This window comes from Zootoca vivipara, chromosome 2 (genome assembly GCF_963506605.1).
Source record: "Zootoca vivipara chromosome 2, rZooViv1.1, whole genome shotgun sequence".
NCBI classification, from domain to species: domain Eukaryota; kingdom Metazoa; phylum Chordata; class Lepidosauria; order Squamata; family Lacertidae; genus Zootoca; species Zootoca vivipara.
The window spans coordinates 112,228,993-112,253,569 of NC_083277.1; the positions used below are offsets into that span (position 1 = coordinate 112,228,993).

At 48.1% G+C, this 24,577-nt stretch overlaps 1 protein-coding gene across 1 annotated transcript in view; it reads left to right on the forward strand.

The window, feature by feature from the left end:
- The first annotated feature begins 2,980 nt into the window (after window positions 1-2,980).
- Window positions 2,981-24,577, forward strand: part of AMHR2 (anti-Mullerian hormone receptor type 2) — a 28,353-nt gene continuing 6,756 nt past the window's right edge. Inside the window, exons 1-9 of the mRNA XM_035107926.2 lie at window positions 2,981-3,493; window positions 7,560-7,703; window positions 12,017-12,022; window positions 14,335-14,415; window positions 16,321-16,460; window positions 18,582-18,809; window positions 20,046-20,160; window positions 21,473-21,633; window positions 22,870-23,017. Coding sequence (XP_034963817.1) covers window positions 3,238-3,493; window positions 7,560-7,703; window positions 12,017-12,022; window positions 14,335-14,415; window positions 16,321-16,460; window positions 18,582-18,809; window positions 20,046-20,160; window positions 21,473-21,633; window positions 22,870-23,017 — 1,279 coding nt within the window. The 5' untranslated portion in view covers window positions 2,981-3,237. The remainder of the gene's footprint in view (window positions 3,494-7,559; window positions 7,704-12,016; window positions 12,023-14,334; window positions 14,416-16,320; window positions 16,461-18,581; window positions 18,810-20,045; window positions 20,161-21,472; window positions 21,634-22,869; window positions 23,018-24,577) is intronic.

Genomic DNA, 24,577 nt, shown 5'->3' on the forward strand with positions numbered 1-24,577 from the left:
TTTGTTTTTAATCTGCCTAGCCACACGAGCAGTATATATTGCACACACAACATAAATATGTGTCTTCCTTTAATATTTTATGGTATGCATGCTTAGCCCCCAAACTTTCCGCCTTGAATAACTGGTTTCTAACCTTTTTCTCAGACTTCTTTAGCCCTGTTTTTTCCAGTCCTCACATGTTAGGCCAAGATTCATGTTGGCAGCAGGAGACTCTTATCCTTTTAGCTCCATCCTTGCCCTTCGATGTTCCTCCTGCAAGACCCATGTAGTGTTAAAAGGACTAGTGAAAATCATGGGAGAGAGTGGGCGGATTGTGACCTTCTCGCAAAACAAAGTTGACGTAAATCACTTCTGACCATTGCTGCAGCCTGACCTTCCACATTCAACAATGTATCCAGATCTGTGGGCACTCAGCACAAACCTTTTGTGGCTTGCTTCTCTGCATTCTTATTAACTGAAAAGGGCAGCGGATATATTTTTATATGCAGCTTACAAATAAAAATAACAGTTAAAAACATGGGGGGGGGGTCATTAAGAATTAAACATTGATAGAATTAAAACCACACACAAAAAACCCTATTAAAACTATATAAATAATTACAATAAAAACAAGGCACTAGCCGTTCCATTAAAAGCAGTCAGTTCCCAAAAGCCTGTTTGAATATTTGAGCGTCAATGCAGCAGCCAGACTGGTGACTGGGAATGGTCACCGAGACCATATTATAACCGTCCTTAAATGACCTACGTTGGCTCCCAGTATGTTTCCAAGCACAATTTCAAAGTGGTGGTGCTGACCTTTAAAGCCCTAAATGGCCTGGGCCCAGTATACCTGACGGAGCGTCTCCACCCCCATCATTCAGCCCAGACACTGAGGTCCAGCTCTGAGGGCCTTCTTGGTAGTGGTGCCTGCCCTGTGGAATGCCCTCCCATCAGATGTCAAGGAAATAAACAACTATCTGAGTTTTAAATGACACCTGAAGGCAGCTCTCTTTAGGGAAATTTTTAATGTTTGAAGTTTTATTCTGTTTTTAGCATTCTGTCGGGAGCTGCCCAGAGTGGCTGGGGAAACCCAGCCAGATGGGCTGGGTGGTAATAATAATAATAAATGTGAGATGTTGTTGTATGCATGAGCATGGTGCTAATGCTTTTAAGCAATAATGCACAGGCAGGGTCACTTAAGAGCTAAAGCATAGCTAATCTGTGACCAAGCATCTTGAGTCTACACTCCTGCTTTAAATTTACAGCACAGTCATGGACCATGAAGATTTGAAGGGGGGAGAGTCTACTCTAGCCTATATCTGCTGTACTGCTAATGCACCTACTTGACATCTATCTTGTTTCTGAGCAGATAAGAGGCAACCAGGAAGCGCTTGTGCTGAGAACTGCAAGTGGACTTTGCTATGTCTACAGAGAGACTCCTTTATCAGCCTGGATGTTGAAAACAAGGCTGAAGTTGTCAACCGCAGTCCTGGCGGTGGTGCTGGCAGTCTCAACGCCACCAGCAGAAGTGTTTACGCAACCAAGTACTGCCAGTGCTGCTGACGTGTACTGGTGGTAGTTAAATATAGGATCATTAGAATGGTAGAGTTGGGAGGGGCCATGAAGGTTCATCTTGTCCAACCCCCTGAAATTCAGAAATATTTTGCCCAACAAGGGGCTCAAACCCACAGCCCTGAGATTAAGTCTCATGCTCTACCAACAGCGGAAGGCTGAGGAGCATTTGCATATTCTAATTGCTCTGCCCTGGGTGAAAAAGTTTGCAAAATGATTGTTAATCTATGCCGTCAAAGCGGAAGCTTTTATCATTTCATCTGCTCGATATTGTTTGGTGGAGACACTAGAATGTTTTAAGGTGCTCTTCTGAACAAAACAGCAGTCTGCAGCCAGCCCAGGGGTGATGACATAGAGGGCAAGACACTCTGCATGAGATGTAAACTTCCACCTACTGGGCCCCATGTGAGTCCCCCACCCCACTGCCCCCTGGGTGCCTTAGCCCACAAAAGTTTAGCCCACTCATTCATACGGTAGGGTTGCATTTACAAGTGTGTTGTGCTGTGATTATATGAAGCTGTGTTTTGCTGAGTCGGACTGTTGATTCAACCCCTTTCCAGCTCAATATAATTTGTTCTGATGGGTAGCAGTTCTCACAAGTTCTCAAGATGGAAGGATCTTTTCCTGGTTTACTGCCTGAGATCCTTGAACTCGAGATGTTTGAACTTCGGATGCAAAGCATGTGCTCTGTCCTAGCGCTGTCATACCACCACAAATAAAAAGTAAGCCCTCTCCTGAACATCTGGAAGGAAGGCTTCAAGGATGTCGATATGCCCCCCCCAAAGGAAATACTTTTTAAAAAAATCATTTTTATTTGATTTTACAAATATAATTTTATAACAATCCAAATGCATATCCATATACAGAGATTACTCTAAATCTTGGGACTCCCCCCTCCAAAAAAATCCCCGTCATGGGTCCTATTGTCAACATTTACAATTACATTTTATTCCATATTTTATATCAATCCATAATGTCCATAATTTTGTTACATTACAAGTGAGATTAAAATCCTTATGATTTCATCTGCTTGCAGTGGCCTCTTTAAATAAAATATAAATTTTCCCCGTTCTTTTTAAACTTTTTGTCCTCTTGGAAATTCAATGGGGTGCAAGTAAAATATTCTGCCTGTTCCCACCTCTCGCCACCTTAACTATTATGCACACTATATATTAATGCCTATAGCACAGATCCCTTTCCTTGGCGTGGGGGAGGAGGGTGTTGATGTGATCTCTTTTCTGCATTTTTTTTTAACGAAGCACAAAAATGACCCCAACAGTATCTTAACATGCAGTGCTGAGTGTTTCTGCACATTTTCAATTTTATGTTGAACATACCCATTCGAGTGGACCTTGAATGAATATTGCTGAGAATCTTGTTCCACCGACTGAAAACCACCTTGTCCCCCCCCCCCGCCCAAATACCAATATTCTTTAAATCTGAAACACTGTCCTTGAGCTGCCTAGGAGTTACCCCAGGCCAGGGCATCTGAGATCTCCCTCCTTGAGTTTGCAGGGAGTTGTTTTGCTGCCTCGTGGGAGGTGTTTTTGTATGGTGGCATTGGAAGCAACCAGCCCCATCCCACACGCTGGAGCCAGCCAAGTCCTTCCCACCTGGGCCCGGAGGAGGAACTCCGAGGCAGGCGAGCTAGGTTTGCATATCCAGTCCAGGTGCTTTGGAGGGTAGATGGGGCCCTGCAGCCTGCTTTGGAGACTCTCTGCCTGGCTACTAGTCCTGAGATGCCAAAAGATGAGCACCAGTGCCCTGAGTAAAAACCGCAGCTGCATCTCCTATCGATCTGATGCCCGGATGAATGGTATTGAGCTTCTCAAGGGCTTGATTTTGGAGGACCGCCACAACAGAACCATCCAGTGCCCTCCCAACCAGTGCTGCTTTGGTATCTGGAACCTGACCCAAGGACATCTCCAAGCCACATTGCAAGGTGAGGACCAAAGGTGGACAGAGGAGCTGCTACAATTCTTCCTTAGGGGGTCGGGTGGGAAAGGAGGCAGGAATGGATGCGGTGGTTTGGCAGGAAGACGGAAAGCAGCCCAAAGCTCTCATGATTTCGGATCCAAAGGGAGGTGGGATTTTAGAGCACATAGGTTTTAGAGACAAGGACTCGGCTGCATGGTGTGAGAATGAGCTGGTGCCTAAGGTGACTCTACAAGCTTAGAACAAAGGAATTTGCTTTATGCCATGTCCGATCATGGGTCCATTTGGTTCCGTATTGTCTACACTGCCTGGCAGAAGCTCTCCATGATTTCAGACACGGTTCTCTCCCAGTCTTACCTGGAGATCCTGGAAATTGAACCTGGGACCTTCTGCAAGAAAAGCAGATGCGCTTTCATGGAGCTACAGCTTTCCCCAGTGATGCATGCATTTCATCTCTAGATCCAAAAGCCTGTAAGAGAGAGATCAAAGGGTCATCAAGTATACCTGAGTGTCCCTAAGGCAGGATCTCTTCCCTGCCATCCCTTAAAAACTACTGTGCTAGAATTAATATTCAAGCAGAAATATATGGGCACCGGGGTGGAAATGAAACCTGGAAAATTAGCACCATGGGAAAGGGAGAAACTGAACAGCAGCCTCTACTCGCTGCTGTTGATTTCTGCCAAATTAAAAGGCACGGAGATTCATCAAAACCGATTCCTTGGAGCATGGACTGTAGCGCAAAAGATCTGAGAGTTTATTTAGTGACTTCAGAGGGGGGTGCTGCCTTCTGCTTCTGGGATAATCTGGTTTGATGGATTTCCTAGGCTGATTTGTTGGAGAAGGGGTTGAGGTGGAGATACAGTCCTGCACCATAGTTCTGCGGCTGGGTGCTAGGAATTGTAGCTGTGGGGGGGGGGGAGGTAAACTACAATTTCCAGTTTTCTAGGGTGGGGGAATGCACTTCAAATGTGTGTGTGCAGCCTGTTTCTGTGTGTACGTAGTAGATTCTGCTGGCTGATTTGCAAGCATATTCATCATCCGGATGATTTGCAGCTGAATGAGTGAATTGCTTCCACCACCACCCGGTCGAAGTGCTCTGCTTGATAATAAGTGAGAAGATATGAAATCATGGAATTGGAAGGGATCCCATGGGTCATCTAGTCCAACCCCCTGCAATGCAGGAATCTCGGCAAAAGCACCCAATGTAGGAATGAGCGCAACCGTCACACAATGGCTTGTCAGGGCAAATGATCACAGCTGAGGGGCTAAGACAGAGCCTTCGGATTAACTAAAAATGTGAAAAGGCTTTTCCATTTGTATGCATGCTTGTCCGGACTCACCCACCTTGACATATGGCAGGTTACAAGCATGCCCAACGTTTCCTGCGTTCGTATTCAGTTTTACATTGTGTGGTGATTTTGGTACCTAGGCTTCCCAAAACAAACTGCGCATTAACCATGTTATGCTCAGAAGGAGTTGCACTTCACCACACATTTAATACACATTCAACACACATTTAAAGCATGTGGCTTCCCCCAAAACATCCGGTGAACTGTAGGTTGTTAAGGGTGCCGAGGAGCGTGAGGGAAAACTACAGTTCCCACAAATATTTGTGGGAAGTCGTGTGCTTTGAATGGAACCTTAAAAGTGTGGTGTGGATCTGCCCAGTGATCATTTGGAGTCCTCATTTATTTATTCATTGCATTTTCCATCCCATTATCTTCCAAGAACATCATTTTTCTTCAGCTACCTCGTTTTATCCTCACAACAACCCTGTTATAGGCTAAGAGCCAGTGACCGGCTGAAGCTTCAGGGCTGAGTGAGAATTTGAAGTTGGGTTCTCCTCTGCTGTAGTAGCACTTTAACCACTATTCCACACTTCCTTCCTCAGAATATGAGAGAGAAGAAAAAAAACTAGTGGAGAACAGATAGCTGGGGGTGTTTGCCTTAGAAATCGCTCCCAGCCTACATAGATCAGACCCAGTTTATGAAATGTATGGCTGCAAGCCTTTAGTCCCGCATTGTAGCTGTTTGAAAAGATAAAAATGAAGTTTTAAAAGATGAAGGGAAAGCTCTCGGCCAGCTTTCTCACACACGGTGACCCTTCTTCCCTCCCTTCCAAAGAGGGCTGGGGAGCTGGCGGTTGCTATGGGGAGAGACGAGGAAGATGAGGTCAGAGCGCACCTTGTGCGAGTGTGTACCAAAAGAGCAGCAACTCCCACCTGTCCTCCTGCAGTTCGGCCGGGAGAGGAAGCCTTTCGTTGCTACACGTGTAATGTTCTCCTGCTCGGCTCTGCCAAAAAAACAACAACCCCAGGCTTACCAAGGATGTTACGGGGGGAGCATCTAAGGAAAGAGGGGCATCTCCCTAAAGCTGACGGCAGGTGAGAGAGAGAGCAGGCCTGAAGGAAAACCTTGCGTCAGGGCTGGTTAAGTGAGGGCCACATTTCTTGCTAGGCAGCCTTCCAAGGGCCACATGCCAGTAGTGAGTGGGGCCAGAGGCAATTGGTTGGCAAAGCACTAGGTGTAAATTACAGTGGCACCTTGGTTTACCAACTTAATCCATTCTGGAAGTCTGTTCTTAAACAGAAACCGGTTTTAAATGGAGGCATGCTTTCCCTAATGAGGCCTCCCGCCGCCAGTGCCCTTCCACCATTCAGATTCCGTTCTTAGACTGAGGTAAAGTTCTCAAACCGGGACACTATTTCCGGTTTTGCAGCGTTTGTAAACCGAAGCCACTCTATATCTTTTTTCAGTAGACTACTACAACTTTCTGTCTCTCTTCTCTTCCTCCATCCCTCCTCCATCCAGAGAAGCAAAAGGTACTATCAGAGTTCAAGGGCATATTCCAGCCAAGCAAAAATAGACAGAATGCAAAATAGGGCCAGTGAGGAACATGGGTGTAGCCAGGATTTTTGGGGGGGGGGCACCATAATTGTTGAGCTTTTTTCAGTTTTGTTAGCATCCATGGGGGCAGTAGTGAAATTATTAATGTATTATTATTATTATTATTATTATTATTATTACTACTATTACTATTACTATATTTGATGGGTTGATGGATTTAATTTGTATACCATCCTATACCCACAGATCTCAGGGCAGTTCAGAAGATAAAATCACAAGATAAAATCACAAAATGCATACGGTAATAAAAACAAGAACAAGAACCTCCCAATTATCCCCCCTCTCCCCAACACATTTTAAAAGTACAGGCAGATTTTGCAGGCTGTGGGCCAGCAGCAACCCAAGGAGGTGGAGCAGTAGCTCTGGGGAGAACCGATATTGAGCACAACTTTGCACCCATCTCTTTGGGCCTGGGCTATTGGTTTCCACAGAATGCTGCTATGGGTTATTTCAAGGCTTCTCTCGTGATTCTTAGGGCTGAGCACTAAGAAAACCAGTGTGGATGCTTGGAGATGAGAGAGACATGCCCACAATGCGGTGTCCAAATGCAGGGTGAGAATCAGGATATGGGCCAATGGTTAGGAGTCAAGATGCAAAAAAAATCAATTTATTTGAATTCTAGTCCCTACGAAATATGTGGCAGGAGGACCCCAGGTCCCACAAGGACTAAGTGAGGGTTGGCTGGGGGAAATGGGAGGAACGCTGCGGAAATCAGATCCTGAATTCAAATCCCAGCACTATGGATTTCCTGGGATAGCCTTGAAGAAGCTGTTCTCTTTTAGTCCCTTTCCTATTTACTAAGGCGTTCTGTTACTTTCATAGTGACATACAGTATATATTTTTAAGACACTGAAGGACCTGCAGGGTGAACTTGAAGCCCCTTTTCCTTCTCATTGTTTGCTATATTTGTATGCTTCTTCTTCTAATGTTCCCCCCCTTCCATAATTATCTGTTAAATTTATAGCTGTCTGGGGTGCTTGCAAATCCATGAAAACCAGAAAAACAAAATAACATTTAAACTATGCAAACAAAGCAGATAAAACTGGCACACAAGGAGGGTCCGCTTGGAATCTAGCTCTCAAGGTTACGGAGATGTGATGTTCCCCTGATTAAACTGTTTCTCTGAACTTCCTCCCCCTCCTTGTCCCTGTCTTCTGCCCATCCAGGTTGCTGGTTTAAAGATACCTGCTATTCTGCAGCCAGTGAGTGTCAATCTTCCAGGGATGCCAAAACGGTTATTTTGACCTGTAGCTGCAGCTCTGATTTGTGTAATGCTAACATCAGCCATGTTGGGCCTGGAAAGAGGCAGGGTAAGGAGCTATGGGATCAGGGCGTTGGTGGGGAGTTACAGGATAGAAAGTCGAGAGGAGGAGGAGGAGGAGGAGGAGGAGGAGGAGGAGGAGGAGGAGGAGGAGGAGGAGGAGGCAGGGCATGGATTGCAACTGAGCGGCAAATGTTAAAACCATTAAAGCGAGAATTAAAGTGAGGGAAATCCGGACACAAAAGAAGTTGCTGAGCTTTTTCGGGGGGGAATTTCAGACATTTTCCCAGTCGTCGTCGTCCCCCCCCCCAAAAAATACTACTTCCATCATTTGATTTTTTTAAAAAATAATTTTATTAAGTTTTGATAAATGAAGCGGCTATTATCCCCGAGGACTGGGGTTTAGCAATTATCATTCCAATATTCAAGAAAGGAAACAGAACCGAGCCTGCAAATTACAGACCAATCAGTCTACTAAGTATTATCAGTAAACTGTATGCTGCCCATCTACGTGATAAATTAGTGGAGTGGATGGAACGAGAGCATATTCTAGCAGAAGTCCAAGCTGGTTTCAGAGCTAAGCGGTCAACTATAGACCAGGCATTGATCCTCCAACATCTGGCGGACAAATACTCTAGAAAAGGGGGGGTCACTTTATACAGCTTTTATAGATTTCAAATCCGCCTTCGATCTAATACCTAGGGACAGACTTTGGGAAAAGCTTGGTGCCACAAACATTGATAAACGCTTATTGTGTCTTATTCGTGGGTTATATGAAAACACCAGGGTCAGGGTAAGGTGTGACCGTTTGGGCCACCTAACCAAAGAAATCCAAACCTACCATGGGGTAAAACAGGGGTGCGTCCTCGCACCAATTTTATTTAACTTTTACATAAACTCTCTAGCAGAAAATATGTTGATGGAAAATGCCCTCCCACCCACCCCCAAATTGGCAGGTATCCCCCTTCCAGTACTCTTATATGCGGACGACGCAGTTCTACTTTCCTTTTCCTTTTGCATAAAAAAAAATTTAAAGAACAAAGCATACATAACATATATCCACCTTCTTCCAACCCCCCCCCCACAGACCCCCTCCTGCCACGAGAGAGTCCCATGAAAGTAGGCAGTCAAAGGTGGTCCATTTTATGATTGGGTTTGTCCTCCCCCCCTCTCCCCCGCCCCAAAGCCCCCCCCCCCAGCCACCAGGGAGCTCCAGAAAAACAAGACTACTTCCATCATTTGAATTCTAGACGTATGGCAACCCTAGAATAGAAGCTAACAGCACAATCCTAACCACATGCATGAAAGCACATTGCGTACCCTACAAAAGATCGGGACAACATACTTTGTTAAGGATGCTTGGCATTGAAACTACAGTTCCCTTCCTGTGATTCTTTTGGAGAAGTTAGGCTTGCAGCCATTGGGGTGTAACTCTAATATTCCCTCCCCATATCATTTTCTTCCTCCTTCCATCCAAGGCTTTCTCCAAACCCCTGTGAGAAAAATGGTGTTTCCCCTCCCGCATCCCACCAACAGGTGCACTCCTGCGTATCAGGGGTGGGGGTGGCCCACTCACTCAGCAAAGACCTTGAGAGTTTCGCAGGGAGGGAGCACACCACATTTCTGAGTCAGGCCGATAACTACAATTTGGAGAAGCAGGAGCTGCTTGCTCCGATGGGAACCATCAGATTGCGGGACTAAGGCTCCCTTCCAAAACATCTCCTCCAAGAAATGTCCTGAACCCATATTGGGGGGGTTCTCATGGAAGGGAGGGCAGAACTGGCTCTAATTCTCTGGTTTTCTACTGCTGGAAGCACAGGGATGTCTATGGGTAAGCACAGCAGGAGCACACATTCTAAGCCTGAGTCTTAGAACCTAGAACCATGGTTGGGCCGGCCCAGCCATGGGGCAAGGTGAAGTGTATCCTGCCTCAGGCAGCAGGATACAAAGGGGCTACATATTCCCATGTAGAACTTTATTCTCCCTTTGCTCCTAATGTAGATCTTCACTCACCCCTTCTTCCCTGTCGGGGAGGGAGGTGACATTTTGCGGTTTGCCTCGGGTGCCAAAATGACTTGGGGCCAGCCCTGCATTTTTCGTCCATGACATTTTTTAGACATATACAGAGCTACAGTTCTCAAGAGTAGTTTAACTATCAACCCCTCTTCCCCGGGGAACCTGGGAACTGTAGTTCTGTGAGGGAAATAGAGGTCTTCTGAAAACTTTCAGCACCCTTCAACTACATTCCCAGGATTCCTTGGGGGAAGCTATGACTTCACAAAGTGGTATGATTCGGCATGAAATGCATGGTGCAGATGGCATAGCTGCCAAGTACCCCGTTTTCCCCGGGAAACCCCCGTTTTTACTTACCTTTTCCCGGTGGTCCCCCATATCACTTCGTCTCCCGTTTTTCTCCGTTATTTTCTCCTGCCGGCGGCCATTTTTTTTCTTTCTGATTTGCCCTTCTATGGGCACCCAAAATGGCCGCCGCCGGCTTCAAAGTTGCATCTACGCATGCCCGGAAGTGCATAGACGCGACTTCCAGTGTCAGCGGCGGCCATTTTGGGTGCCCATAGATGGACAGAGCGACACCGGAAGTTGCGACGACGCACTTCCTGACATGCGTAGAAGCGAAGCCGGCGGCGGCCATTTTTGGTGCCCATAGAAGGGCAAAGTGACACCGGAAGTTACGTCGACGCAACTTCCGGTGTCACAGGGCTGCCGGTCCCGAATTCTGCAGTCCGGGACTTGGAAGGTAAGGCAGATGGGGGTCTTACGTTTGATGTAATCCTGCAGATTTGATGTGCACACAACACCAACAGTGCTTAACGCCTGCATGGGATCAAGGCACAGAATGCTAGGCTTGGCCATGGCTCCCAGGCAAGCATATGCACAGGACAAAAGCACATAATTTCACTGTTGGTCCTACTCTGGTATTTGAGACAGTCGTACAGCCTTAGAGTCAAAAGCATCTCTCCCAGCCTGCCTTCAGCCATCCTGCCCAAGATGGATCCCAGTCTTTCTTCCTCCTCCTTCTTTCCAGAACATCCTGCTAAAAACTCTATTTTCCTACCACTTCAAACACACATCCCATCGCCTTGGCAACATCTGTCTCCCCAGGCCAAAGGATTCCTCTTGGATGGCCCACCAACCCCTTTTGTCATGTTAACAGATTTCCTCTTCACCAGGCCAGCTGGGCTGGTTTGCATGAGCCGGCCCAGAGATTCCTTCTCTGGCACAGCTCTGCAGCTTGTACTTTCATCCATATCCCAATTAATCGAAAATCCTACCAGGGTTTTCTAGGGTTTAGGGGGGTCCATAACAGTATTCATTAAATATGTTGATATAAACAAACGTCAACATATTACAGCCACTCCTTGAGATGTGGTGTCCCTTGCTATTTAATCCTGAAAGGGTCGCTTCCTCGGAGTTCTTCTGAACCTGAATTTGACCTTGAACTCTTGTAACACAGGGATTTTCAAAGCTGGTTCCTTTGTTCATAAAACATCCATTCATAAAACATCCACTCAATGTAACAATCATAGAACAACAAACTGTTTGCCTCACACGATGTTCTCCTACCTACAAAAAAGAAGATTCCACCTAAACGTTAGGAAGAACTTCCTGACAGTAAGAGCTGTTTGACAGTGGAATTTGCTGCCAAGGAGTGTGGTGGAGTCTCCTTCTTTGGAGGTCTTTAAGCGGAGGCTTGACAGCCATCTGTCAGGAATGCTTTGATGGTGTTTCCTGCTTGGCAGAGGGTTGGACTGGATGGCCCTTGTGGTCTCTTCCAACTCTATGATTCTATGATTCTTGGTGGTCAGCTGTTCAAAGCAGGCGGATGGAGAGAGTGAAGGGATAAATAAGGGTATTCATGGTATATTTAGAGGCCTTAGAGTTGCCAGTTGACTAGGATCACAGAATCGTAGAGTTGGAAGGGATCCTAAGAGTCATCTAGTCCAACCCCCTGCAATGCAGGAATCTCAGCTAAAGCAACCATGACAGATGGCCACCCAACCTCGGCTTAAAAACCTCCGAGGAAGGAAAGTCCACCACCTTCCGATGGAGACCGTTTCACTATCGAACAACAGTTGCTGCCACAGAGTTCTTCCTGATGTTCAGCCAGAATCTCTTTCTCGTAACCTGAAGCCACTGGTTTGTATACTATCCCCCAGAGCAGGAGGGAAAATGTCCTAGCTTGTTCTTGTGCCATTTTAACATGTAGACTTACAGTTTGTGAAAATGGAGAACACTTTTTTCTTCAGGCCAAAACAAAGCCACTACTTTTATGGACTTAAATCAGTTCTCGCCTTCTTAATCCGGCCCACAAACGGTCCGGGAATCAGTGTGTTTTTACATGAGTAGAATGTGTGCTTTTATTTAAAATGCATCTCTGGGTTATTTGTGGGGCATAGGAATCTGTTCATTTCCCCCCCAAAAAGATAGTCCGGCTCACCACATGGTCTGAGGGATGGTGGACCAGCTCACGGCTGAAAAAGGCTGCTGACCCCTGACTTAACTGAACCAAATCTAGTATAATGTACGCAAATGAACAGAAAGCTTTAAACAGGGAATCTTTGAGTATTTATTCATTTGTTATAATTCTATCCTGCCCTTCCAAGGAACTTGGAGAGGTGTGCATTGTTATGGCCTAATATATTATCCTCGCAACAACCCTGTGAGGTGGGTTCAGCCAGGAGTAGGCAGATTTCAAGCTTGACGTATCTACATTGGGTTTGTTTTGTGTTTTTTTGTTTTTTGTTTTACTAAAACTTTTAAATCCATTAACCAGTCACAGGAGCAAAACAATGGAACAGGGGAGCTCTGCATGCTTAGAATTAAGGGTGTCCCACAACACATGCTCAGCCCAGGAATTTGTTTTTGCAACCAGAACTGACCTCCCAGCTCTTTCACACACAAACCACTCCTGCTTCGTCCTCTCCACTTCCCAATTTTTCCTCCTTTCAGCCACCTAATTCTGGAAATAAAAAAACCCAATCTTTTTGTTGTTGCTATTGTTAAACAAGTGGGAGTGCAGAAACAATTACGGCACTACTACAAACAGTACTTTTTTCCTGGGGGGTACGCAGGGGTACGCATACCCCTAAACATTTTGTGAATCTTTGTACTTTTGTCCATTTACTGTATTTATTTCCCTTGATTTGAAGAATAAAATGGTGGTTTTCTTGAGTCAAAATGAGAGTACCCCTAAAAAATTTTTTTTAAAGAAGAAAGCACTGACTACGAATCACCCTGAAATATGTCAGCAGCAGATCGACATTTTGCTCACCCCGGCTTAGGCTGAGATACAGCATTTGACCCCAAACCATCCTCTTGAGGGTCATGGCTGAGGGAGGAACTGAACCTGGCTCTCTCGTCTTGGCAGTATAGCTTTGCTGAAAGCAATCTGCTTTGCAAACATCCCCAGAGACAAAAGAATGAGAAAAGAAAACAGCCAGGTTCCCTCAGAGAAACTGGATTACACAGACACTCCATTCCCCTCATGGGTGCTTACACTAGGCCTTGGCGAGATAGAGAAAGGAAAGAAACTGTAAGCATTGCTTTGCGAAACTGAAGATAGCTTTTCAGCGAGTGCAACCCGGGCTGCATTTTATTTTATACAGTGTACGTTCTACTCTTTGCAGAATAGCGTAAGGAAAAGACAGGCCCCTGCCCTCGAGAAGCTTTACAATCAATTGAAGCCTTTGCTAGCAGGTCCCTTCCAGCTATTTGGGACCATGTACAACTCCCAGGTGGCGCTGTGGGTTAAACCAGAGTCTAGGGCTTGCTGATCAGAAGGTCGGCGGTTCGAATCCCTGCAACGGGGTGAGCTCCCGTTGCTCGGTCCCAGCTCCTGCCCACCTAGCAGTTCGAAAGCACATCAAACTGCAAGTGGATAAATAGGGACCGCTCTGGCGGGAAGGTAAACGGCGTTTCCGTGCGCTGCTCTGGTTCGCCAGAAGCAGCTTTGTCATGCTGGCCACATGACCCGGAAGCTGTCTGCGGACAAACGCTGGCTCCCTCGGCCTATAAAGCGAGATGAGCGCCGCAACCCCAGAGTCGGACACGACTGGACCTGATGATCAGGGGCCCCTTTACCTTTACCTTTACCTTTACCTTTACAACTCCCGCCAGCCTCAGACAGAATGTGTAAGGGCCTTGCACTGTTGCTTCTTTTGCACAAGCAAAATCCAACAAAGTTCTGTGTTGCAGCGGCTGCGTTTTCCCGGTTCTTGCTGCTGCCTCCCGCCAGAGCACTGCAGTAACCACAGCGAGGCCTTCAAACGTGGGAAGGCAACGGGGAGGACGCAGGAATGTTGGCTGTTGAGATGAGAAGGGGGCTGCCTATGGAGTGGGAGATGTCCTTTCCCCCCTGCCCAATTTTAATTTTAATTAAAACATCAGAGGAAAGTGCCGTGGAGATGGAAGGAAGCTGATGCCAGGGTTGGGCAGAGAGAGGTCTAGGAGATGGACATGCCAGAGGCCTGTGAGCACCTGGAGGGATGGAGGAGTGTCTGATGGGATCGAAGCCCAAGGCTTGGAGCCAAGAGGCTTGGAAGTGCACACCCTGAGAAATGGTTTGTTCTCCTTCCTCCTCCTCTGAAATGTGGAACGCGCTGAACCGATTCTCCCACCGCAATGGAGATGTTTGTGATCACCTTCCCCTCTTATCTCTGCAGCTGCGCCTCTGTCCAGTGGGAACATCTGGATCATTACCTCCTGCATTCTTCTGCTCTTCCTGGGCTGTCTGGCGTTTCTAGGTATTGTGACTTTGAGGAAGGGTGGGGGCGGGGGTGGGGGCAAGGCATTTGCAATAAGGGATGCTACACGGCAACATTCAGCTAGAGGCGAGGGAAGAAGGGAGCACATCTGCAGGCTGCTCAGAGAATGGCGACAGCAGACTCTCTGCTTGCCTTCTTGCATAGAAAACCCAAACACACAGAACGGGCGCCAGGAGTCAGCATTGCTGGGCACCTGCCGATGCCCAAAACTCAGCAGGGGCTCCAATGACGACCCTCCCCAAAGCCCACTGGCCTTGCACTTCCTCCTGTCAGCTCTCTCCAAGCATGTAAACCAGGCATCCCCAAACTTCGGCCCTCCAGATGTTTTGGACTACAATTCCCATCTTCCCCAACCACTGGTCCTGTTAGCAAGGGATCATGGGAGTTGTAGGTCAAAACATCTGGAGGGCCGCAGTTTGGGGGTGCCTGATGTAAACAGTGACTTCTGCTTTGCTCTCTCCTGGGTAGCGATGCTAGTGATATGGACTGGATAAAAGTATTCCTTCCTGCAACACATGGCTTAACTATGGAACTCCCTCCCGCAGGAGGCAGTGATTATTCCCAACTTGGATGGCTTTAAAAGAGAACTAGGCAAACACGTGGAAGAGAAGTCTATGGGAGGCAGCAATGCTTCTGAATGCTAGTTTCTGGAAGCCGCCAAAATGCTTGGGTCCTGCTTGTGGGTTTTCCGCAGGCATTTTGTTGTCCGCCATGAGAACAGGCTGCTGGATTGCGTGAACTATTGGCCTGATCCAGCAGCTGTTCTGGTGTTCTTATTGAGAGAGGCAGGAGCAGGGCTGTGTTGACTAGACCAGTAGGGAGTGCTGACCAGCCCCAACTCCGATATCTGTGTCTACGGCCAGTCAAACAGTCTGCATCGAGAGGAGTTTCGAGTGTACAAACGTATGTACGAAGGCTCCCACAGAATCTGGAACCTGGCATGATCCCGAACACTGTCGCACTTAGATCCTCTCAAAGGATCTCTCTCACGCTGTGCTTGTCGTTATTACAAGCATTAAACTAGGATGAGTATGTGTGTGTAGTTTTCTAAGAAGCAAACACACTCTCATGTGGCAGCCACAAGCCAAGACTTCACCAAATGTGATCCTTTAAAAGTAGCCAAGATATGCGAGCAATGCATTGTATTCGTGGCTATTTTTCTAGAAAAAGAGGTGCTGGAACTCCTGCCAACCTAGCAGTTTGAAAGCACGTCAAAATGCAAGTAGATAAATAGGAACCGCTACAGCGGGAGGGTAAACGGCGTTTTCATGTGCTGCTCTGGTTTGCCAGAAGCGGCTTTGTCATGCTGGCCACATGACCTGGAAGCTATACGCCGGCTCCCTCGGCCAATAATGCGAGATGAGCGCGCAACCCCAGGGTCAGTCATGACTGGACCTAATGGTCAGGGGTCCCTTTACCTTTACCTTTAAAAGTAGCCAAGATATGCGAGCAATGCATTGTATTCATGGCTATTTTTCTAGAAAAAGAGGTGCTGGAACTCACCATGAACTTGTTGTCTTATAAAGGCAGTGGCACCCACCTGAGAGGTGCCGGAACTGAGTTCTGGTGAGTTCAGGCTGAAAAAAAGCCCTGATTGCTTTTTGTCTAAGGAGCTCAAGTTGATGGGCGTGATTCTCCCCATCCCCTTTTAATTCCCACAACAAGCCTGTGAGGTAGGTTATGCTAAGAAGCAGTGACCGGCCCAAAGTCACCCAGTGACCTTCATTCTCAAGTGAAGATTTGAACCTTGGCTTCTCCCAGGTCCTATGACCCGCAGTACAAATTAGGCAAACATATGAACACCTGCGTCATTTGTGCAGGACTTTGATAATCTTGGGACGTGTATCTTGCTGCAGGGGCAAATATACTTTTCTTTCCTTGTAGTTCTAAGACGGTGGAAAGTCCTTGCTGTGCTCCTGAGCCCAGAAGAAAGCTGTGAGCTCACCGAGGTCACTATGAGCTCGGAGCCAAGAACCGAGAGGCAAGTGCCCAGACAGGAGCTTCCAGATCTCCAGTTCCTTCAGGTATCAGTTGTGGGGGACTATGGACCCACTGAGAGTCACCCTAGTTTGCTTGCTTTATCCGTGGGAAACGCCAATGCATTTGGGCACCTGAGGCGAAACACAAAATGGCGCTCCTCCCCACAGGGGAAGAAGGGATGAGGGAAGATCTACGGCAGTAACAAGCAGGCAATAAATGTAAACACGAGGAAGAGGGTGGGGGCAGACCAGTAGCATCTCTTCTTTTCGAGTCCAGTAGGAGCGTCTCCACCCGCATCGTTCTGCCCAGACACTGAGGTCCAGTACCGAGGGCCTTTTCCCGGTTCCCTCGTTGCGAGAAGCCAAGTTGCAGGGAACCAGGCAGAGGGCCTTCTTGGTGGTGGTGCCCGCCCTGTGGAATGCCCTCCCAAGAGAAAAACAGCTACCAGATTTTTAGAAGCCATCTGAAGGCAGCCCTGTTTGGGGAGGCTTTTAATGTTTAATGGATTGTTTTATTTCGTTTTTCTGTTGGAAGCCACCCAGAGGGGCTGGGGAGACGCAGCCAGATGGGCGGGGTATAAATAATAAATTTTTATATTATTATTATTATTATTATTATTATTATTATTATTATTATTATTCCAAGAGGCCATTGTAGAGGCGGCATTGGGGGGAACACTACTGAGGAGATGGTAGATCCAGCCTCCAAGGCGTGTGCTGCAGCTGTTGCTGCCACCATGGCAGCACAGGCGATGCATTTCTTGGAGGCCGGATCTGCTGCTCATGTAGATCCTGCCGCCTGAGGCAGTTGCCTCGCTTTGCTTCATAGGTGGGCAGGCCCTGGAGCAGTAGCCCTGTTCTCTTTTGCCTCTGACCATGCTACATCTCTCTCACACGCACCTGTGTCATTTTTGCCTTCTCCTTACAATCCAAACTGCTTCAAGCGACATTAAAGTACGGTTGCCGTATTTCAAAAACTGAAAATGCGGACAATCTCCATGCCTTTACCACAGCGAAAAGACTGATACCGATGAAATGGAAATAATAAAAATGCGGCTCCCTTCTACGATGGGATTAAAGGCTTATACAAATTTGCAACATCTGAACCACTTGCATATAAGCGCAGGCTTGCCATGGACAAACTCAGTGACATTTGGAATCCATTCTTACAAATACCGTCATAGGTTAAGATCAGGTGAAGTATAATAACAACCTTGTAAAATATATAGTTTTGGGTGTCCCCCCCCCCTTTATTTTCCCTTTTGTTTCTATTTTGTTTTTTCTCTATTTTTTTTAACGTCTCACCATGTTTAGCGCACATATAATTATGTACTTTTTGAACTTTCAATAAACATGTTAAAAGAAAGAAAACACAAAAATACATAGCACAGTAACAAACTAAAACAATAACACACACACCCCATTTAAAATCAATTAATTAGACAAAGGCCCGGAAGAAGAGGAATATTTTTGCCTGGCACCTAAAAATATCTAACAAAGGCTCCACAACCAGGGAGCCACCACATAAAAGGCCCGTTCTCTTGTTGCTCCCAGGGAGGAGGCACATGAAAAAGGGCCTCAGATGATGATCGCAAGGTCCAGGTCTGTCAGGGTTTTTGCGACTACTCTTGAGTAACGACCCTCCACATGCTTGTCTTTCAGGAACTTTTATTGGTGCACATTATTTGCAGTGAAGTGAGCTGCTGGTTTCATGTCTCATCAGTCCGAATCAGAATCCGGCACTGCCCCCTTTTGCGACTTTGACCAACATAAGAGTCGCGGGACAGCGAACCTCCTCCCCTTTCTCCTCCTCCTTAATCCCGGTGTAGGGGGGGAAAGGTCTCCGGCCCGTCTGAGTCCCATCCTCTCTTTCCCCGTCCCTCTCTTCCTGTATGAGGAGCAGTGGCTCTTGGATGTTGCCAGAGCTCTGGCACTCCCTCTCCATCTCCTGACTTTCCCCTTCCGACCCTTCGCTTTCATTCCTGCTGGGAGATGGGCTGCTCCTGATGAGGGGAGGGAGCTGTTCCCTATAAGCCCTCCCCGTTACAAGGTCGATTCTTACTATTCCTCATGCGAGATGGGGGTGATGGGAATTGTCCTCCAAAGCACACGAAGGGCGCCAGGTTGGGGAAGGCTCCTTAACCCAAATTCTTTTTTGCCCAACAGGTTCTTCATGAGGGGCAGTTCTCCAAGCTGTGGCAAGGAACATTCCGCCAGCAGCCTGTGGCCATCAAAGCCTTCCCCGCTTTGTGCTACCGGCAATTTGCCTCCGAGTGGGCTGTGCACAGCCTCCCGCTGATGAGCCATGACAATGTGGTGCAGTTTGTGGCTGCCGGCTGTGGAGGACCACACAGAGAACAGGGGGGCCTCCTGGTGCTGAAGCTGTACCCGTTGGTGAGTGCCACATGCAGGAACTAGTGATGTGATTCAGGTTGTGCCCAAGCAATGGTGCACACAAGTGGCAATTTATACATGTGTGTCTGGAGCAAATATTTGCCTGCATATACGTAGTAATGCACAAACATCATTTGCCTGATTACAAGCACAACACGGTGCATTTTACGGGCTTACCTTCTTGTTCTATAAGTTGGAAGTTTGGAATCCCTCCTGGACAAAATTCTCACCTTGCTCTTTCTAAAAAATCACATTTCTAGACCGTAAGACTATGGGGAAATGTTTGGGAACGTGTTGGCCGTGTCTCATGAAATTCCAAATACCAGAGGAGAATGAGGAGGGATAGCGAGATCTGCTGCAGGATCTCCTCTTCAACCATGAGCAGTAACCCCCCACTCATACCCTCTATAAATCCCTCGCCTATTTCCAAGGCTTTGCAAAAGAACAAAACCAAAACAAGAACCCCGAATTATCTGAGAGCCTGAATGTCGGAAGCAGAATGTATGGTTGCGCAGACAAATCCTGTGGGTTTTGCTTAGTATGCATCATTAATTCTGTGCTGTAGATGTCATATCCTGCAACTCGGCTGTAGCCCTCAGGTCTTGCTTGTGGGTCACGCATGGGCAGTGGCGTCGCAACGGGGGTGGGGTGGGGGCGGTGCGCTCCCGGTGGCACGTCTTGGGGGTGACAAGGCGGTGCCCCGCCACGGTGGCGTGAGCAGCCATCATGCTGCTGCAGCTGCATGTAGAGGATTCTCCGTTCGCGGCTGCAGCCGTGAGCAGAGCATCCCACCCCTCCCTCCTTCCCCAGCTCACTGTAAGTGGCTCCTGCTTTGCTGCTTTACAGCGAGCCATGGAGGGGCGGGCGGGAGCCACGGCTCCCCCTCCCTCCCTCCCTGGCTTGCCATAAGTGGCTCCTGCTTTGCTGCTTTACAGCTACCCGGGGAGGGAGGGAGGGGGGCGGACGGGAGCCGTGGCTCCCAAGAGGACGCAGCTTTGCCAGCACCCCGGCAAAGCAGCGTGGGGGGAGAGGGTGACAAAAAAATTCTGCACCGGGTACCCCCTGGGCTTGCTACGCCTCTACGCCAGGGAAAGCAGTTAAAGAAGTACAGCGGTCCCCAGCTAAGGCCTTATTCTCACAGTCAGCAGTCCAATCAGTTCTGCAATTCTCACACGCTTGCAGTTGTTGGACTGCTCTGGTTTACGTGCATTGAGTTGCATGGTGCTTTCTTCACAGGGGTCCCTCCGGCATTTCCTCATGCAGCATGTTTGTTCCTGGGACGTCACTCTCAAGCTAGGGTCCTCCCTTGCCAAGGGCCTTGCTTTCTTACACAAGGAGCTGTGGAAGGAAGGTAAGAGGCAGTGGGCCTGGGGGTGCTCCTCCTCATCCTCATCATCATGTGTTTTATTGGGAAGGGGTAGTAGTACCTCTGGTGGGGAACATGTCGTGCTCCTTGTGGGTAGTTCGTCCACCAATGTTCTCATTGCTCTAATCTGTGGCTCCAAAAAGCTGTGAGCGACAGCAGCCATCCCATGGGAACAGCTTTGACTAGCTGGCTAAACCAGGTGAGGGCAACTGATGGGTCTTAAATGGTGAGTTAGGGACTTCCCCTGCATGCAAGGACAGGTTCCAGTGGAAGGAGCGGGCGGGACCAATAGTGAGTCCAATGGACAAGAAGGCGCTTTCTGCACGAGCTGTAGAGGAAAATGAGGGTCGTGTTATAAGAAAAACTGCTGCTTTTCCCTTATGGGGTATTCCGGAGCCCACATAGAGTTATTAAGTGGGTTCCCTATCGGTAGGAGAAAATAACACAGGTCAACCAGAGTATGTTGAGAAGCAAAGTGGCTAGTAAGCCTGATCTTTATTAAAGGAACTGTTGCAACAGGGTGCTCACTCACCACACGCAGGAGGGAGGAGAACCCTGAACAATGGTGCGCAAGCCCTTATATAGACTTTTGAAATTGCCCACCCTGTAGCCCAAGACCACACACCCCCTAATATCATACATACATCACAGAAGGAGGCGGTCTACAGCAGAAATACATAACAGGAGGTGGTCTACAGCAGAAATCCTCTTGCCAGGATACCTAATAATGGTCACTGATTGCATTGCCTGGGCAGACTGGCCATTCTTTTGTGATGGTTAATATTTTAGTTCCTGAATCCAGGTCACAGGCTCACCCTATTCATACACAAATTCGCCCTTAAAACAGGCTTTCCAAGCAAAAAAGACAATGGGAAGGCTTTCCCCATTCGCCTCCCTTGCTGCAGAGGAATGTTTGAGGTCATTGGGAGAGTCAAAATGGCTTCAGGATTGCTCTCCCATACTATTTCAGAAACATGGTTCATATATTTAGATATGTGTCCATTTATGAATATTTATTCTATAATTGAGACCTCAAAATTCTTATAACAGTCGGATGGGACTCATCAACCTGGGAAAGTAGCCCGTCTAGGAGAAAGAAAATTCCACTCCCCTGCTACTTGAGATCTTTTAAGTGGGAATGCTTGGAGGTCGAACCTTTTCCCATGTGCTCTGCTATCGACCTTCTTTCTATCTCTCCTTTGTCCCCGCTGCTCATTGTCTTGATAAGTTCCTGGTGGGTAAAGCCTGAGCTTTCGGTCAGCCATACCACCGCTAACGCCCTTCCTCTTGGTACCAGGCCTGCATAAACCTGGGGTGGCACACCGAGACCTGAGCAGCCAGAATGTGCTGGTGCGGGAGGACAGGACCTGCGTCATCACGGATTTCGGCCTCGCCATGACTTTGCCTGCGCGCCACCAGGCGTGGAGAGAGGGCCCCGCAGAAGGCATTGTCCGCAAGGTACACGCATCGCTAAGGGGTTGAACGGAACGAGAAGCAGGTTGGAGAGGAGGAGCATCAAGGCTTGGCAATATCGGGGCACGAGAAGATAGTGGGGGTGGCAATTGCAGGACTGCTCAACCCATTAGACAGAGGGAGCTGCTTCATGCGGGAGATGTTGCGGGGACGAAGCAGCAGCAAAGCGATAGAGGACACAGCTCTGTGCCATGTGACATACGGTAAATATTGATACCTATTAGCTGCCTTAGAACTGGGCTGCGTAGGGCAAGGGGGTACTCAGTGCTTTGCAAAAACCTATTGCCTGCTGCCCTGGCTAAGGAAATTGCTCAAAATGTGCAAAGTCTGCTTCCTTTATTCAGGTCACAGAATGTATTTCCTTCTCACATTTACACCCCACCTTTCCTCCAATCCACTCAGGGTTGCCCCAGTTTTCTCTTCTGTTGTATTTTAATTGCTGCAACCTGCCCTGGGACTTGAGGGTGAAGGGCAGGTAATAAATTGGAGTGATAACAGCAACAACAACAACCCTGTGAGGTAGTTTAGGCTGAGAGAGCAGAACAGGCCCATCATCGCCATGTGATTCATTTCAGCAGGGGTTTGAAGTCAAGTCTCTCTCTGGCTGGAAGACAGAACTCTGAAACAGGATCCCTTTATCATCTTGGTTGCCCTCCTCCGCACACGTTCCAGCTTGTCAGCATCCTTCTTAAACTGTGGTGCCCAGAATTGGACACAGTATTTCAATGTGGTCTGACTAAGGCAGAATAGAGCCATACTATTACTTCTCTTGATCTGGGCACAATCCTTCTGTTGATGCAGCCTAGAATAGCATTAGCCCTTTTTGTTGCTGCATCACACTGTTGGCTCATGTTCAGCTTGTGGTCCACCAAAACCCCTTTCCACATATCCTGCTAGCAAGCCAGGTATCCCCCACCCTGTATTTGTGCATCTGATTCTTCCTGCCCATGTGCAGAACCTTACATTTGTCACTATTGAAATTCATTTTGTTAGCTTGCGCCCAGTTCTCCCATCTGCTAAGGTCATTTTGAATTCTAATTCTGTCTTCTGCGGCATTAACTACCCCTCCCAGTTAGGTGTCACCTGCAAATTTGAAGAGCATTCCCTCAATTCCTTCCATTTAGCTTTGGCCCAGGGTGTGCCAACTCTGAGCATAACCATTTCCTATCCAAAGCTTGCATTAAAGCAGCTGGTGTCATAATTCACCCACATTCTCCCTAGGCAGGGGCTCCACGCTACATGGCTCCTGAAATTCTGGACGAGAGCTTGAACCTGCAAGACTTGGGCTCGGCGCTGAGACAGGCTGACGTCTATTCCCTGGCACTGGTGCTGTGGGAAAGCCTGATGAGATGTTCTGCACTCTTCCCAGGTGAGCAAAAGAGAGAGAGGATGAGAGAAGCAGCCTAGCACTGCTCATCCACAGCCCCAAAGGTCATCACCCCATTATAGGATGTAGGTGGCGCTGTGGTCTAAACCACTGAGCCTCTTGGGCTTGCCAATCAGAAGGTCAGCAGTTCGAATCCAGGTGTCAGGGTGAGCTCCCATTGCTCTGTCCCAGCCCCTGCTAACCTAGCAGTTCGAAAGCATGCCAGTGCAAGGAGATAAATAGGTACTGCTCCGGTGGGAAGGTAAACGGCATTTCCATGTGCTCTGGTTTCCATCATGGTGTCCTGTTGCACCAGAAGCGGTTTAGTCCTGCTGGCCACATCACCCGGAAAGCTGTCTGGGGACAAACACCGGCTCCCTCAGCCTGAAAGCGAGATGAGTGCCGCAACCCCATAGTCGCCTTTGACTTGACTTAACCATCCAGGGGTCCTTTACCTTTTTCCATCACCCCATGCATCTTTTTATCATCAATATATTCCTATTTTGGGGCGCTTCCAGGCTGTCTCTATTTTTGGGTGGGATTCAGTCACTTACCAGCAAATTCGAGTTGGGGAGTATGTCACAACAGAGCCACCAAAAGGCTAGACATTTTGCAATAAGGAAAGTCACAGGGAAACAAGCAGGAAAGTGGAGGATAACACATCGTCTACCCTCACTGCAAATGAATCCAATAGCTGACTGTTGTCTAATCTCCCTGCAAAGAAGTCTGGGTGAAGGCCCAAGGAAAAGGGTCATCTGGAAGCAGCCTCTGTCCTTCCACAAAAATTGTTTGTAGCTTATCTCTTCGCAAGTGCAACAAACCAACAAATGGTGAGGCTGAACACAAAGCATTACAGTTTTGGCAGCTTCTGCTCCACGTGGGGAGTTCAAAAACCTCTCATGGGGCAAGTGCTCTTTTAACTCCTAAAGCCCTTGCCTTGGCTGCAGAGTGGTCTGGCTTTCTTGCACACTGGCCATCGGCAGCGTCGGCGACAAGCCTGTGTACCCTCCAGACAGGTCTGAGACCTTTAGGTGCCTGAGGCAAGCTTGAACCTGCAAGACTTGGGCCACGCCCTGCTGGGGTGAGAGGAGTACGCTGCCCGAGGAGGGTTGCCTCACTGGCCATGCCAGGGCAGCAAGCTAGCTTAGGGGCTGCAGGGCAGACCACATGACGCACCTTTCTCGCGACCCCTCAAAATTTCGGGCAGCTGCCTCACTCTGCCTGGAGGTAGAGCAAGCCCTGCCTCTGGATGCTGTTGGGCTCCATCTCCCATCAGCCCCAACCAGCAGAGCCAATGGGCAGGAATGATGGGCTCCAGCAACACCCAGAGGGCCACAGATATTTGATCCGCTGGCACTGTCGGCTATTTGATCCGCTGGCACTATTAGGAGGCGGTTCTGCTCGCTGAGGCATACTGCCACCTGCCTTGCAGATGCTCCCGCCTTGTGACTGTGGCCTCAACTTCCCCCTCGAGGTCCCACTGCCAGATGCAGGGAAACAGGATGGCTTCTGAAGTGAGGGCGATGGTGTGGATTGTGCTACCACCTGGTGACAGTTCCAAGG